General features: G+C 42.2%; 1 protein-coding gene across 1 annotated transcript in view; it reads left to right on the top strand.

Moving 5' to 3' along the window:
- The first annotated feature begins 2,819 nt into the window (after positions 1 to 2,819).
- The window catches only part of tasora (transcription activation suppressor a), a 47,698-nt gene continuing 32,933 nt past the window's right edge, over positions 2,820 to 17,584 (top strand). Inside the window, exons 1-7 of the mRNA XM_079889649.1 lie at positions 2,820 to 3,195; positions 9,579 to 9,724; positions 11,322 to 11,414; positions 11,497 to 11,569; positions 12,835 to 12,926; positions 13,016 to 13,147; positions 13,529 to 13,662. Coding sequence (XP_079745775.1) covers positions 2,982 to 3,195; positions 9,579 to 9,724; positions 11,322 to 11,414; positions 11,497 to 11,569; positions 12,835 to 12,926; positions 13,016 to 13,147; positions 13,529 to 13,662 — 884 coding nt within the window. The 5' untranslated portion in view covers positions 2,820 to 2,981. The remainder of the gene's footprint in view (positions 3,196 to 9,578; positions 9,725 to 11,321; positions 11,415 to 11,496; positions 11,570 to 12,834; positions 12,927 to 13,015; positions 13,148 to 13,528; positions 13,663 to 17,584) is intronic.

Here is a 17,584-nt window from a genome sequence, read left to right as displayed (position 1 = left end):
GCATCTATCCATGATAAAAGTGCATCTATCCATGATAAAAGTGCATCTATCCATCATAAAAGTGCATCTATCCATGATAAAAGTGAATCTATCCATCATAAAAGTGCATCTATCCATCATAAAAGTGCATCTATCCATGATAAAAGTGCATCTATCCATCATAAAAGTGCATCTATCCATGATAAAAGTGCATCTATCCATGATAAAAGTGCATCTATCCATCATAAAAGTGCATCTATCCATGATAAAAGTGCATCTATCCATGATAAAAGTGCATCTATCCATGATAAAAGTGCATCTATCCATCATAAAAGTGCATCTATCCATGATTAAAGTGCATCTATCCATGATAAAAGTGAATCTATCCATGATTAAAGTGCATCTATCCATGATTAAAGTGCATCTATCCATGATAAAAGTGCATCTATCCGTGATAAAAGTGCATCTATCCGTGATAAAAGTGCATCTATCCATGATAAAACTGATGAGTTTATGTAAGAAAAAATGCATATTTAAAACTTTATAAACTATAATCACTAGCTTTTGGCCAAACGGCCATACGCAGTCTCTACTTACGCCTCAAGCACAACTTACGCAACTTGTGACGTCAGAAGTAGAGTAGTGCGTCATGGCCTAGCGGAAATGTCAGCAATGGTTCACATTTCCCGCGTAAGTTGCGTTTTAGACTTAAGTGGAATCCGTATGTTTGACTCAGAGCCATATAGAGATAGAGATATAGAGTTATATGGAATATATATAGAGGCTCTGGTTTGGCTTAAGGCGAGAGGGTGACAACCTGTCAATCACATGAGATACACAAACTGCAAACCACAACCATTCAATCAATTCATCATGGACAAAGTCAAGCTCCGCCCACATATTTTCTTGTTCAAGAAGCCATTTCACTCAGATTAATGTCGAACAATTGAGAAGAAAAGACTATGGCAAGTTTAGTTTCGACTATGGCGAGTTTAAATTCTGGGAAATTGTCAGGCCAACTGTGACACTGTGGTATTGAGTTCTGCAAGCACTACACACATCTTTCAGATAGTGTTTTATGTACTATTCATATATATATATATATATATATATGTATTCTAAATTAATATAATAATATTTTGAATTTAAACAGGTCAAGGTCAAAGTTTATTTATATAGCACCTTTTAACAACATGAATGTTGACCAAAAATCCACACATAGTAAAACAGAACATAAAAAAATGAAAACAGAAAATTGATAATAAGCAAAAGATAGTCATAACCTGGAACATCACAAAAACTGCAAACCCATAGCATTAATAAATGCATACAAAATTACTAGTGTGCCTGAGGAAAAAAAGGTAGGTTTAAAAACATTATTCTGTGTATTAGTCCAGTTATTTTAGGAAAAAAGGTTGGACAAATTGCAACAGAAGCAAACTCAACTGATTTCGTATCCTCAATATGTCCTGAGTAAGGAAAACAAGCGCTGAAGAATCCCATTAGGGGAAAGATTCGAAAAAGACCCAAATATTCACTCTTTTTCTCACGTGAATAGGGTAAACATTTTAACCTTTAGATATCAACATGAAAATTACCGAGTTGATTACTTACATCAAGACAAACAAAATGACGTATGTGCTAATTTGCATAAATACCACAACAGATCTAAACATTGGGTCTAGCCAGGTGAAAATGTGTTGTTCAATCTTGTTGACATGTAGCAGTAAAATACTTAATGTTAAGGTCTGAATGGAACCCATTTAGGCTACCCATGAGCATTAATACATACAGGCAGGAAGAAGTACTTTATTAATTATTATTGCAGAGATTATTTCCCCAATAATAGTCGTACCACAGCTCAACACACATCCAGATGTTCCCAATTAACAGTTGATCACCAGGTATGTTTTATTAATGTAGGTTGCATAATCCATGTAGGAGAAACAAAAGGAAACCATGAGAGCTTGGTGACAGATGATTGACAGCTGAGTGGACCTTGAATGAATGACTGAATCTCTGCCCCTTATGGAGACATGTGTTTGCCTCTATACTCTTTTACTGTAAGATGTCAACAAGATTCTACAGACATTTTCACCTGCTATATCCAATGTTTAGACATGTTGTGTTATTTATGCAAATTAGCGCATAGCCTACATTATTATGCCATTATTACCAAAACATTTTTAAAAACTTGTAATACATTTGTTGTTTGTCTTAATGTAAGTATTTCGGGTCTTTTTCGAATCTTTCCCCTAATGGGATTCTTTGGGGCTTTTTTCCCCTTACTCAGGACATATTGAGGATACAAAATCAGTTGAGTTTGCTTCTGTTGCAATTTGTCCTAGGTTGACCCCCATTTTGGCTTAAAATGACTGGACTATATATGTGCTGTTGTTTGAACATGATAGGATATCGTTACCATGTATCTTTGTTGTTGATAAACTGAAGGGGTTTGTGTAGTTCAGCACTGAACCTGCAGGAGGCGCGCAGAGTGTGTTGATGGAGCCCCAATCTTTTGTTTATATTTGATTAATTTATATTTAATCATTACACTTGCCCGTTACTATATACATAAAGTCAAAATGAATGATTTTGAACAATTTAAAATTGATGTTCAAATATATTTAGAAAGAATATCCTAAAAACTACACAGCTGTTAAATAGGTAAGTTGTTTCTGTAAAATGCCTTTCTTTCTTTTTTTAATCTTTCTTTCTTCTCTCGCTTTCGTTTACCCATGACATGTATGGTTATTATTATGTACTCCTGTATGCAAATATATGTTTTGTTCTTATTAAAATTAAGATGGAGCCCGCTGGGAGGCGCTGCTGCGATCCGGCCACACTCACACACACATTGCGGCTATGAGTGGGCATGTACATGTGTGTGTGTTTATGTGTGTTGTGAGGCACATTCAGCAGACAGAAACCCCGCACTGCCTCCAGCCTTCAGCGCTGCGAGGAGAACACACTCATGTCTGGAGCTCGTGAATAAAGCCGCCATGGAGCATCGAGGAGGGAAATCCAGCGACAAAGAAAAGCACGATCCTGCTGCGTCTTCATGGAGCCAAAATGGCGGCCCGGAGGAAGAGTGTGGAAGCCCGGACGGTCCCGATGAAGAGAAGCGGCTCAGGAGAGTCTCATGGGCCGCGAAACCAGCCGAAGAGCAGCCGCGACTGAACTTCCACATCCCCCTGAAGAGCAGAGAAAAGAGAGGTGCGCTGTCCCGCTTTCTTTCTCTTTTGCCGTTACTGGGACTGAAGACACCCAGTGTGTGTGTGTGTGTGTGTGTGTGTAGTTGTAGCGAGCTCTCACCATAGACATCAGCACAGGCGCGTTAGGTGTGCAGATCAGTCATGACAGGAGACGTGGAGATCCTGTGCATCAGCCCATAATATAACACATACTATAAAATATGTATCTCTCTCTCTGTGTGTGTGTGTGTGTGTGTGTGTGTATACACACACCCTCCCTCAGGTAACAGGTTGCTCTGCCACACCCGTGTGTCACTGGGGAACAGAGGGGAGCACTACATCTTTCTGTTTTATGAGTTAAAAGACAAATAAATAACATTTTACTTTAGAAGTTAATAGAATTGAGGGTTTTATTTCAACTTAAAAAATGTACTCAGTCATTGTTTTCATTCGTATTCTGTTTTGACACTACAAAGATTTCTGTGCAATCATTTTAAAACTTGAATATTCTGTTCACACATTCAAAACTTTCATTTGTGCATTTAAAGATTCTTTTCAAACAGTTTTATTCAGGCAAAGACTCTTTTCGAACTTTAAGCCTAGGGATTTTAATTAATTTAATGATTTTTTACATTCAGTACTTTTGAGTAAACTTTTCTATGTAGGCTAGTTATTATGTTATAGAACTGTTATACTGTATATCACACTATAGGGTATAGGCATATTACCAATAAACATATAGGCTATTAAAAAACAACCCACTACAGACACACTGAAGCTTGAGTCGCCAATGGCTTGTACATTTTTTTTAATTTTACTCATGCCAGAACAATGCACACAAAAAATTGACACATATATAAAACTTCAAGCACTATTAAAGTCGAGTAAGCAGTCAAGTCAAGTCAAGTCATCTTCATTTATATAGCGCTTTTAACAATGTAGATTGTTTCAAAGCAGCTTTACAGAGATAAATGTATAATTTAAGGTAACAGAGATTGTTTTGGCTTTATAGCGGTTCTTTAATAAAGTTATTTTCCAGCGTTTTGATTGATTCGCTTCCGTCGCAACGATCATTTGTTATTAAATTAGGGGCCGCCAAGACGACACCATTCTGTAATGAACTAAGAACAAATAATTAATCTACAAGCAACAGCACAAATAAACACAATAGAACAAAGATGCAAATGAAATAAACAGTGCTTTTCAGGTTTCACAGGTAAATCTAGCAGTACAGATGAGATGAGGTAGATTAGGTACAGTAATTGAATAAAGTAGCCTAATCAAATGTAAAATAACAAAAATTAAAGTGAGTCTGAGTGAGTTTGATTGACATTAAAGGGACACTTCACCCATTTGCATTAAGCTTTGCATTGTTAGAAACCCAGTCATACTATTGAATGGTCATGCAACATTTTTTCATTTTCCCCCGAGACGAGAGAAATCTGTATTTACCTCTTTACACTTCCTCCTACAATGACGCAAAAATCGTCATTTTGCGTCATTGTAGGAGGAAGTGTAAGAGGGGGGGATTTCTGTTAAGACTACAAGCACTAGATCCACCCTTTCAAACCCGCCCATAGGGGGTTGGACCTAATGCACTAACAGACCTATCACAGATCAGTGCGAGTGCGTTTGATTTCACCGGCAGAAACCTGCAGAAAACAGGGACGAAGAAAGCTGAGTAGTAGGGGTTACCATACTCTATTTCCCGGACATGTCCGGCCGTCGAGATCGACAAAAATGTCCGGGATTCAGCTTTTGCTTTCTGCGGTCGCCATCCATTGTTTACATGCTCACCTTTTGTTTCAATCTAACTGAATTCACCCCGATTGGTGAATCTGAATGTAATGTTTACATGAATGCTAAACAAGTGATCGGTTGATTTGCGTTTTAACATTGCTAAGAAAATACCCGCTCCTCCGTGAGAGATACGAGACCGGTGCGTCTCACAGGCGCTCATCAGTAATCACAGTAATACAGGGAGCAGGACGAGGCTAGCGCCGCGGGAGAAAGACGCGAGGCCGGTGGCGTGATCGGTTGAAAGACGCGAGGCCGGTGGCGTGATCGGTTGAAAGACGCGAGGCCGGTGGCGTGATTGGTTGATGTGTGTTTTACCATTGCTAAGAAAATTCCCGCTCCTCCGTGAGAGATACGAGACCGGTGCGTCTCAGTAATGACGCCACCGGCCTCGCGCCGTTCTCCCGCGCCCCTCAGCCTCGTCCTGCTCGCCACAGTAAACATGATGAATGGCGACTGTAGAACGCAAAAGCCGAATCCCGGACATTTTGGGCAAACTCGTCACGGAGACTCACTCGTAGCCTAGCCTTGCCTTGTTGTTTTAAACTGCGCTGTCTTACCGGTAGGCGTGGCTTGGGAGTGGCCTTGTAGGGCAGCGAAGCAAGTGCATTCTGGGAGTTGTTGTCTTTCATCCACATAAGCCAAAAATACATTTTCTGGCTTTTCTCAGTCTAGAAAGCTCCAAATTCAAAAATAATTTCACATTTCTTTTACATAAATGACCCACTTTCAATACACATTCATGTCTCCACGGGTGAAATGACCCTTTAAAAGCGGCAGGAATATTAGGCTACTGTCACTTTAAGAGCGAATGCACAGATCCAATAAACTGATACTGTTGATTATAACTGTACACACTTTTCTTTCTCCACTGTTTACGTTCACTTAAGACATAACGGACTGTTTACCATGATACTAGCCAAGACGGACATTTTGATATAGGCTAATTTTGTTTGAAATTGTTGGTTCAAGCGCAATAAGACGTGAAAGACTTAATTCAGAATAAGACTTAATGAATAAGCTGAATTCAGTATTCACTTGCTAGGCTGTGGATGTGCAGTTTGTGCACACAAAACTTCCAAGTTTCGATCCAGCTCTGCTCTGATTGGTCAGATGGCCCAGTCTGTTGTGATTGGTCTGTTGTGCTCTGATTGGTCAGATGGCCCAGTCTGTTGTGATTGGTCTACTCTGCTCTGATTGGTCAGATGGCCCAGTCTGTTGTGATTGGTCTACTCTGCTCTGATTGGTCAGATGACCCAGTCTGTTGTGATTGGTCTGTTGTGCTCTGATTGGTCAGATGACTCAGTCTGTTGTGAATGTGATTAGTCTACTCTGCTCTGATTGGTCAGATGACCCAGTCTGTTGTGATTCGGTCTACTCTGCTGTGATTGGTCAGATGGCCCAGTCTGTTGTGATTGGTCTACTCTGCTGTGATTGGTCTACTCTGCTCTGATTGGTCAGATGGCTCAGTCTGTTGTGATTGGTCTACTCTGCTGTGATTGGTCTACTCTGCTCTGATTGGTCTACTCTGCTCTGATTGGTCAGATGGCCCAGTCTGTTGTGATTGGTCTGCTCTGCTGTGATTGGTTAGATGACCCAGTCTGTTGTGATTGGTCTGCTCTGCTCTGATTGGTCAGATGGCTCAGTCTGTTGTGATTGGTCTACTCTGCTGTGATTGGTTAGATGACCCAGTCTGTTGTGATTGGTCTACTCTGCTGTTATTGGTTAGATGACCCAGTCTGTTGTGATTGGTCTGCTCTGCTCTGATTGGTCAGATGGCTCAGTCTGTTGTGATTGGTCTACTCTGCTGTGATTGGTTAGATTACCCAGTCTGTTGTGATTGGTCTACTCTGCTCTGATTGGTCAGATGGCCCAGTCTGTTGTGATTGGTCTACTCTGCTCTGATTGGTCAGATGACCCAGTCTGTTGTGATTGGTCTACTGTGCTCTGATTGGTCAGATGACCCAGTCTGTTGTGATTGGTCTACTCTGCTCTGATTGGTCAGATGACCCAGTCTGTTGTGATTGGTCTACTCTGCTCTGATTGGTCAGATGACCCAGTCTGTTGTGATTGGTCTACTCTGCTCTGATTGGTCTACTCTGCTCTGATTGGTCTACTCTGCTGTGATTGGTCAGATGGCTCAGTCTGTTGTGATTGGTCTACTCTGCTCTGATTGGTCAGATGGCTCAGTCTGTTGTGATTGGTCTACTCTGCTCTGATTGGTCAGATGGCTCAGTCTGTTGTGATTGGTCTACTCTGCTGTGATTGGTCTACTCTGCTCTGATTGGTCTACTCTGCTGTGATTGGTCAGATGGCTCAGTCTGTTGTGATTGGTCTACTCTGCTCAGAGACTTGGGGCACGTTCAAGTTCAAAACGGTGCGCAACGTTTTGCTACGGTTTCCGGGTTGAACGTCATGTTTCCTGGAAACGGCGTGCACCGGTGTGCAACGGGGTTTGAGATACGTTTTCTCTTGTTTGGTGGGTGTGTCAGAACTGCAGTCCAATCAGCAGCAACATGTATATAAAGCACGTGGTATTAAAGTGAACTCGCACAATCGGTTCAAGGAAAGTAATTTACAAATGTGTTCGATGCAGCTCGGTATACGCAACAACTGAGGATATTAGAAGACATGTTTGTCGTAAGTTTTATTGTAAAAATATAGGATATCAACATAATGATGTAGTTGTTTATATTTTTAGCTTCATTGCAAGTGCATGACATTTGGTATAGAAATAAACAATGGTAATTAAGTGCTTTTCCTAAAAATGAAAAAGAAAATACAGGGTATTAAAACACTATGAACTACAAATAAAGTCAGTATGTGATGTGTTTTAGTCTGAATTAGGTAAGATGTGTGCTTCCATTTCAGTTTCAGCAATCCCTTCACTCGATTGGGATGTTCTCTTTTGTTCTGGGCGGCAAGTGCAGAAACTGTAACATCGGGCATATTTTGTAGTATTAAACACATATTTATACCGACTTCATCAGTCTCAGAAAATTCTTCACAAAGAACACAAAGAATGGCCTTCTCAGCTGCCATAGTTGCAGCTCTTGCGTCATCAGAACAGTGTGTTCAACGCATCACCGTTTCTGTTTAAAAAACTTTGTGCAACGTTTTGTCGGGGCTGAACGCAGCCTTGGTCAATCCGCTTTTGTCTCTCTGGTATTGAGACTATCTGCTGTAATTGTTGTAGTCTCGCTGGACGAAGACTCAGAATGTAGTGTGTTTGCTAATGTCTCTTTCCTCACAGACTGGAGACACAGAACTAGAGCTGCACGATTCTGGATAAACTGAGAACCACAATTCTCATCAAACACTCATCGCCACCTCTTAGCGTAAAAGATAAGCAATTAGGCCTACACTCGTCAAAATACTTTCAAAAGATGAGTTTCTCCTATTTTCTCCTATCTGTGTTTATATACCCAAACTATAAAGTTTTATACTAGTAAATTTTTATCCCCTGTTATTTAGGCATGTTTGTAACACATAAATAACGATAATGTGTGGTTGAAAAGACTTCGTAGGCTACTGTACACATTTACATGGCAGCTCTCTCCGGATCAGCGGCAGCGCGGACACAGCTCTAAATGTTGCAGTGTGCTGATCGTACTTTCAAAGGTTAACCAAGGTCCCTAAAGTCTTTGATTTAAACAGATTCACTTCGCAAGTGTCAGGGGAGCATGAGCTAGGGATGCACTGATCAACAAAGTTCAGAGCCGATCCGATACCAAAAACTTTGACTATCTGCCGACACCAATCCGATATCAGCAGGGGTTTTTAAATCAAGGTAGAATTTCTACACCTCTGTGTGTTGGACTGATAAACATCATTATAAAGAAAAACAACAAATGAAAAAATTATATAATCATAATCTATGACAATGCACATTCACATGATTGTATCTGCTGTTGCCGGACAAGCTGGTCTGGTGATGTCTCTTCCTTCAAAGGCCAGAGATTCAGGACACTGTCTCATCTTTGCAGCTGGAGACTCAGAACTTTGTTGATCTGTTACTGTGTCACCGGACCAGTCGAAGTCTTTAAAGACTTACCTATGCATTTCTCACTTTCCAAATCCTCAACAGAATCCCTTTGGCAATGTTCTGAACACACAAAGTCCAAACAAGATAAAGATAAAGATTGAGCATGCATGCATGCATTTGAACATTAACAGCTGAATTTGTGTTAGATGTTGCACTTCAAATAGCTTTCACTGAGAAGACTCATTTCTCTGAGTAAGTATGAACTGGACGTGTTGTACAGACCCTTTCCAAAAAATTAGAATATCATGGAAAAGTTTATTTATTTCCATAATTCCATTCAAAACGTTAAACTTCCATAGATTATAGATTCAGGGCCCACAACTTAAACGATTTCAAGTATTTAGTTGTTTATTTGTACATAGTTTGGGCTTCCAGCTCATAAAACCCACGAAAACAGGATTTCAAAAAATTAGAATATTACATGAAATCACACAGTAATTACACAGTGATACCATGGTCATTGAACCAGGTTTTGGTTCTTTTGGCAGTGTGGGCAGGTGCAAATCCTGCTGGAAAATGAAGAAAATGAAAATTGTGTAGTGACGCCTCTGTTCCCGCTCCAGCTCTGTTTCAGCATGTGTCCGTGGACTCCCGGGAGTTCTCCGAGATCCTGCAGATCCTCAGCTCCAGCTATAAGGACTGCTCCTCCGCCGGGACGTTCCAGTACTCCAAGCCTCGCCTCGTGCACAGCGACCCGCTGGAGAAAGACGTGAGCACGCACTCGTCCGCCATATATGATGTATAAATGAGCTTGAACACCTATATAAATAATAATCATGCAGATTGTGTGTCAGTAACGTCTGACAGAAGACACTCAGCATGATACACTCTTTGGTTTGGTGAGAAAACACAGCGATGTTTCTGTTCCACACGCAAGGTCATCCTAACGAAAGGAAATACCACACAAGACTCAACAGATAAGATGTTTTGCTTGGCCAGTGGTTCAGATCTTTAAAGTTTAAAGTTGAAATCAGTAAAATTGAGACCGTTAAAAGGTTTTAAAGGACCGTTTCCTGACCAATTTGAAAAATAATGAATTTTGAGTGTTTAAGCTTTTGAATGATAACTCATTTATGATTAAATATGTGAAAGGAAAAAAAGGCAATAAAGTACGCCAAATGTCACTGACAGTTATCAGCCTAAGTATAGTGGTAAATACTGAATATACGTCTTTTTTTTTTAAAAGACAAACAATTCATCATAAAAAAAACCTGTAATGCAGTGTTTCCTGTGCCGCTATTCTACGGCTCGCTTTACATCTGGCATTTAAAAGGAAAAGTTCACTCAAATATGAACATTTCCTGATTATTTGCTCACCCCAAGGCCATCCAAGATGTGGCTTTCTTTCCTCCGCCGAAGATAAATGAAGGTTTTGGAGAAAATTGAACATTCCAGGATCTAATGCAAGTGAATGGTGCCCAATATAGACCATTTCTGACGGTCTAAAATCCATATTTCTGCAGCTTCAAAGGCTCCACGTGACCCCAGCTGACAAATATAGGTCTTCTCTAGTGAATCAATCAGTCATTTTCAGAAAACAAATGATATACTACTAAACAACAAATGCGGACCTTGTTCCAGCCCAGTTCACCAGACTCGCAGAGCTGGAACAAGCTGAGCATTGGTTGTTAAAATGTGTATAATTTATGGATTCATTTATTTAATTTCTCTTCAGCTGAGGAAAGAAAGTCATATACATCTTGGATGGTCTTGGGGTGAGCAAACAATCAGGAAATATTCATTTTTAGCTGAACTATTCACATGAACATAATTTCCAAGCGGATTGCCTGGCTGTGAGCACATTATAAAGCACATGTACATTATCTAGTGACTGTATTGTGGTCAGATCCCTGAAACCACACTCAGAGGTGGTCAGAGACGCGTCATGTGACACATGTTCTGTCCAGGGCTTAGAAACAACCTTTTGCCACATATGCCAGTGGCTGCTGATTTAAGAAAATGTACTAGCACTTATATTTTTATCAGCCATGAAAATATTATGTAATGAAAAATCACAATTCTCTATTCCAGTTTTGATATTACCGCTAAAACCCAACTAATATAAATGTAAACCCGTATCACAGGCAAGCAACAGTAGTGTTCAGTGCCGGGCTGTCGTGTGCAGTGTGTCACATGTCAGCGTGTTGAGTGCATTAACACCTAGAGGATATTGCACTGTAACTTCAGTCATACACACTCATCCTTCGGTCCTCTGAACAGAGATGCAGGCGTGTGGATTGTTTGAACAGTAATACTTCACCTTGTCTGGATATATGTGTGCTTATGTTGTGATGTTGAATGTGCAGTTCATGGAGAAGCGCCGGGAGCTGAAGCTGGACGGCCGCACGGAGAAAGAGCTGTCTGAATCCTTCTGCTTCCTCATGTGTGACGCTCAAAAGGTAAACCTCCGTCCTCCTCAGGTGACTGCCTGCGCTGGGCTTTCTGCTGTAACCGTGTGTGTGTGTGTGTGTGTGTGTGCAGATCTCAGCCGTGTGTGAGAGAGGCCTGTCTGTGGGCAGCAGCTGGATGAACATGCTCGGGAATCCAGCCAAAGGTCAAACTCACACTACATCTACACTCACAACACACACTCAGAGTTATGACACGAGTACCACGCCTCGTCAGAAACACACGATGAGGAGAATCATTCATAAATATGTCATCGACCAATGAGAAGCTTTAGGTCTGCATGCAGTTTTACCTTATTATTGAGAAATTGTTCCATAAAAATAATTGTTTAATTATAAATATTCAGTTTTATTTTACAGTACAATAGTATTATTACTGTAGTAATGTTTCTTTGCTGATTTAATTATAAAATCTTTTTTTTTTTTATAATTTAATAAAAATACAAACAATATTTAAATAATAGTAATAATAATTAGTGATGCACCGAAATTATTATTTTTTTCACCAAAACACCAAAATTAAAGTATTAATTTAGCCAAAAACTGAAAATTAAAATAAACTTTATTTAATAATCAATTAATAAATAGAATAAAAAAAAATGTAAAATAGAGTTGTATACAAAAAATTAATGCGCATAATGGAGTTTTTATATCAACTTTATAATACTTAATAATCTTTCTACTCCAATTTGTTGTTGAAATATAAACATTTAAACAGAGCCTGTTATAAAAGACTTGCTTTCATGAAGACGGCCGCAGGTTGAGGAGAGAGTATAATGTGGAGTTATTGTTAAACGTGTTTCCTGAGGTAAATGTGACGTTACGTGAGGCTGTTTTCTTTCCCTGGATGAAACACTGAGTGATTACATGAGGTGTGATTCATTTCTGTATGCTCCCAGCATGCACTGTAACTCCCAGCATTCCTCCTGATGTTCACACGTGTGTATCTGCTGAAGAGATGCTCGGTTCACATGCGCTAAGCTAGCGATCTCTCACCGCACATTACAGAGCTTCATTATTGTTTCAATTTCATGACAAAACTGACAGAAAATGAAAGCTGAGACTTAGTTTCATGTCAGAAGTAGTTAGGTGTTACAGAGAGTTTAGTGAAGTCCTGTTCATATATCAAAAATAAATCTGACTAAAAAAATCTATTTGGGGTTTTAAGTATCGATATCAGTACATCAAAATTAACAGATTACAATCAAGTAATCAGAATTGATGTTACGCGTAGATTGTGTGAACAAGACAGACACTTGACACACTCATGAAGCACTTCAGAAATAACTGATTTCCTAATGAAATAACCTGTAAGTGCAGACTGTGTGTGTGTGGTTCAGCTTGAGGGCCGTGTCGTGCGCTGTTGTCCTGCTAGTGCCTCCACTGATCGCTGCATATGTTGATATTGCAGGTGTTTACCTGTGTCAGTTTTCTGATCTACTTCAAATCAGCCCCATCGAGCCTGGATCCACGGGGAACATCATCATATTCAAAGTTATAAAGGTACATCAGCAGCTTGAGCCATCTGTCATTTTCAAGCGAAGCTCGTCGTGTTATCGAGTCTGAGATATGTTCGGTCTTGTGTCCTTCAGGGGAAAGTCAAGAGTGTGCATGATTGTATGTCCAGATGTATAGATCCCACTCCCAAATTCGACAGCCATTTCTCCAAGAACTCGACTCGAGTGACGTCCCTGCAGGCGTACAGGTCTTTCGAGTATACTCAGGTGAACAAGCTGTGTGTGTCACTGGAGGACCAACACTGAAATGCTGCTTTACACTTTACAATATCGTTCATTAGTTAACATGAACTAAGAATGAACAATACAGCATTTATTCATCTTAGATGTACATAACATGTACTAATACATTATTAAAATCAAAAGTTGTATTTGTTAACATTAGTTAATGCACTGTGAACTAACATGAACAAACAATGAGAAGCTGTATTTTTACTAGCTAATATTAACAAAGATGAACTAATACAGTAACACATGCATTGCTCATGGTTAGTTCTTGTTAGTTAATACGATTACTAATGAACATTATTGTAAAGTGTTACGGCTTGATCAAATGATCACAAGCGCATGTGTGTTCTTTGTTCACAGCAATACTTCTACGAGTATGTGGACTTCGAGATCTCGTCCAGGCCGAGGCACGTGTGTCCGTACGCTGTGGTCTCGTATCACTTCAAGAGCAGAGAGACTTCGACGGCTGTGCCCAAACCTCTCGCTCCTCTCAGGTACTGCTCCCCTGCACTCTTACTGTGAGACTCTCAGACTGCAGTGTAACGGAGACTGTGTGTGAGACTCTCAGACTGCAGTGTAACAGAGACTGTGTGTGAGACTCTCAGACTGCAGTGTAACAGAGACTGTGTGAGACTCTCAGACTGCAGTGTAACGGAGACTGTGTGTGAGACTCTCAGACTGCAGTGTAACAGAGACTGTGTGTGAGACTCTCAGACTGCAGTGTAACAGAGACTGTGTGTGAGACTCTCAGACTGCAGTGTAACAGAGACTGTGTGTGAGACTCAGACTGCAGTGTAACAGAGACTGTGTGAGACTCTCAGACTGCAGTGTAACGGAGACTGTGTGTGAGACTCTCAGACTGCAGTGTAACGGAGACTGTGTGTGAGACTCTCAGACTGCAGTGTTACAGAGACTGTGTGAGACTCTCAGACTGCAGTGTTACAGAGACTGTGTGAGACTCTCAGACTGCAGTGTAACAGAGACTGTGTGTGAGACTCTCAGACTGCAGTGTTACAGAGACTGTGTGAGACTCTCAGACTGCAGTGTAACAGAGACTGTGTGTGAGACTCTCAGACTGCAGTGTAACAGAGACTGTGTGAGACTCTCAGACTGCAGTGTAACGGAGACTGTGTGTGAGACTCTCAGACTGCAGTGTTACAGAGACTGTGTGTGAGACTCTCAGACTGCAGTGTAACAGAGACTGTGTGTGAGACTCTCAGACTGCAGTGTAACAGAGACTGTGTGTGAGACTCTCAGACTGCAGTGTAACAGAGACTGTGTGTGAGACTCTCAGACTGCAGTGTAACAGAGACTGTGTGTGAGACTCTCAGACTGCAGTGTAACAGAGACTGTGTGTGAGACTCTCAGACTGCAGTGTAACGGAGACTGTGTGTGAGACTCTCAGACTGCAGTGTAACGGAGACTGTGTGTGAGACTCTCAGACTGCAGTGTAACAGAGACTGTGTGTGAGACTCTCAGACTGCAGTGTAACGGAGACTGTGTGTGAGACTCTCAGACTGCAGTGTAACGGAGACTGTGTGTGAGACTCTCAGACTGCAGTGTAACAGAGACTGTGTGAGACTCTCAGACTGCAGTGTAACGGAGACTGTGTGTGAGACTCTCAGACTGCAGTGTAACGGAGACTGTGTGTGAGACTCTCAGACTGCAGTGTTACAGAGACTGTGTGAGACTCTCAGACTGCAGTGTAACGGAGACTGTGTGTGAGACTCTCAGATTGCAGTGTAACAGAGACTGTGTGTGAGACTCTCAGACTGCAGTGTAACGGAGACTGTGTGTGAGACTCTCAGATTGCAGTGTAACGGAGACTGTGTGTGAGACTCTCAGATTGCAGTGTAACGGAGACTGTGTGTGAGACTCTCAGATTGCAGTGTAACGGAGACTGTGTGTGAGACTCTCAGATTGCAGTGTAACGGAGACTGTGTGTGAGACTCTCAGACTGCAGTGTAACGGAGACTGTGTGTGAGACTCTCAGACTGCAGTGTAACGGAGACTGTGTGTGAGACTCTCAGACTGCAGTGTAACGGAGACTGTGTGTGAGACTCAGACTGCAGTGTAACGGAGACTGTGTGTGAGACTCAGACTGCAGTGTAACGGAGACTGTGTGTGAGACTCTCAGACTGCAGTGTAACAGAGACTGTGTGTGAGACTCTCAGACTGCAGTGTAACAGAGACTGTGTGTGAGACTCTCAGACTGCAGTGTAACGGAGACTGTGTGTGAGACTCTCAGACTGCAGTGTAACGGAGACTGTGTGTGAGACTCTCAGACTGCAGTGTAACGGAGACTGTGTGTGAGACTCAGACTGCAGTGTAACGGAGACTGTGTGTGAGACTCTCAGACTGCAGTGTAACGGAGACTGTGTGTGAGACTCAGACTGCAGTGTAACAGAGACTGTGTGTGAGACTCTCAGACTGCAGTGTAACGGACTGTGTGTGAGACTCTCAGACTGCAGTGTAACGGAGACTGTGTGTGAGACTCTCAGAATGCAGTGTAACGGAGACTGTGTGTGAGACTCTCAGACTGCAGTGTAACGGAGACTGTGTGTGAGATTCTCAGACTGCAGTGTAACGGAGACTGTGTGTGAGACTCTCAGACTGCAGTGTAACGGAGACTGTGTGTGAGACTCTCAGACTGCAGTGTAACGGAGACTGTGTGTGAGATTCTCAGACTGCAGTGTAACGGAGACTGTGTGTGAGACTCTCAGACTGCAGTGTAACGGAGACTGTGTGAGAGACTCTCAGACTGCAGTGTAACGGAGACTGTGTGTGAGACTCTCAGACTGCAGTGTAACAGAGACTGTGTGTGAGACTCTCAGACTGCAGTGTAACAGAGACTGTGTGTGAGACTCTCAGACTGCAGTGTAACGGAGACTGTGTGTGAGACTCTCAGACTGCAGTGTAACGGAGACTGTGTGTGAGACTCTCAGACTGCAGTGTAACAGAGACTGTGTGTGAGACTCTCAGACTGCAGTGTAACGGAGACTGTGTGTGAGACTCTCAGACTGCAGTGTAACAGAGACTGTGTGTGAGACTCTCAGACTGCAGTGTAACGGAGACTGTGTGTGAGACTCTCAGACTGCAGTGTAACAGAGACTGTGTGTGAGACTCTCAGACTGCAGTGTAACAGAGACTGTGTGTGAGACTCTCAGACTGCAGTGTAACGGAGACTGTGTGTGAGACTCTCAGACTGCAGTGTAACGGAGACTGTGTGTGTAACGGAGACTGTGTGTGAGACTCTCAGACTGCAGTGTAACGGAGACTGTGTGTGAGACTCTCAGACTGCAGTGTAACAGAGACTGTGTGAGACTCTCAGACTGCAGTGTAACAGAGACTGTGTGAGACTCTCAGACTGCAGTGTAACGGAGACTGTGTGTGAGACTCTCAGACTGCAGTGTAACAGAGACTGTGTGTGAGACAGAGACTGTGTGTGAGACTCTCAGACTGCAGTGTAACGGAGACTGTGTGTGAGACTCTCAGACTGCAGTGTAACGGAGACTGTGTGTGAGACTCTCAGACTGCAGTGTAACAGAGACTGTGTGTGAGACTCTCAGACTGCAGTGTAACGGAGACTGTGTGTGAGACTCTCAGACTGCAGTGTAACAGAGACTGTGTGTGAGACTCAGACTGCAGTGTAACGGAGACTGTGTGTGAGACTCTCAGACTGCAGTGTAACGGAGACTGTGTGTGAGACTCTCAGACTGCAGTGTAACGGAGACTGTGTGTGAGAATCTCAGACTGCAGTGTAACAGAGACTGTGTGTGAGACTCAGACTGCAGTGTAACGGAGACTGTGTGTGAGACTCTCAGACTGCAGTGTAACGGAGACTGTGTGAGACTCTCAGACTGCAGTGTAACAGAGACTGTGTGTGAGACTCTCAGACTGCAGTGTAACGGAGACTGTGTGTGAGACTCTCAGACTGCAGTGTAACAGAGACTGTGTGTGAGACTCAGACTGCAGTGTAACGGAGACTGTGTGTGAGACTCTCAGACTGCAGTGTAACAGACTGTGTGAGACTCTCAGACTGCAGTGTAACAGAGACTGTGTGTGAGACTCAGACTGCAGTGTAACGGAGACTGTGTGTGAGACTCTCAGACTGCAGTGTAACGGAGACTGTGTGTGAGACTCTCAGACTGCAGTGTAACGGAGACTGTGTGTGAGACTCTCAGACTGCAGTGTAACAGAGACTGTGTGTGAGACTCTCAGACTGCAGTGTAACAGAGACTGTGTGTGAGAGACAGAGACTGTGTGTGAGACTCTCAGACTGCAGTGTAACAGAGACTGTGTGTGAGACTCTCAGACTGCAGTGTAACAGAGACTGTGTGTGAGACTCTCAGACTGCAGTGTAACAGAGACTGTGTGTGAGACTCTCAGACTGCAGTGTAACAGAGACTGTGTGTG

This window comes from Squalius cephalus (genome assembly GCF_949319135.1).
Source record: "Squalius cephalus genome assembly, chromosome: 13".
Classification (NCBI taxonomy): Eukaryota; Metazoa; Chordata; class Actinopteri; order Cypriniformes; family Leuciscidae; genus Squalius; species Squalius cephalus.
Note: the sequence above shows the minus strand (reverse complement) of the source record. Positions and strands in the feature narration are given on the sequence as shown.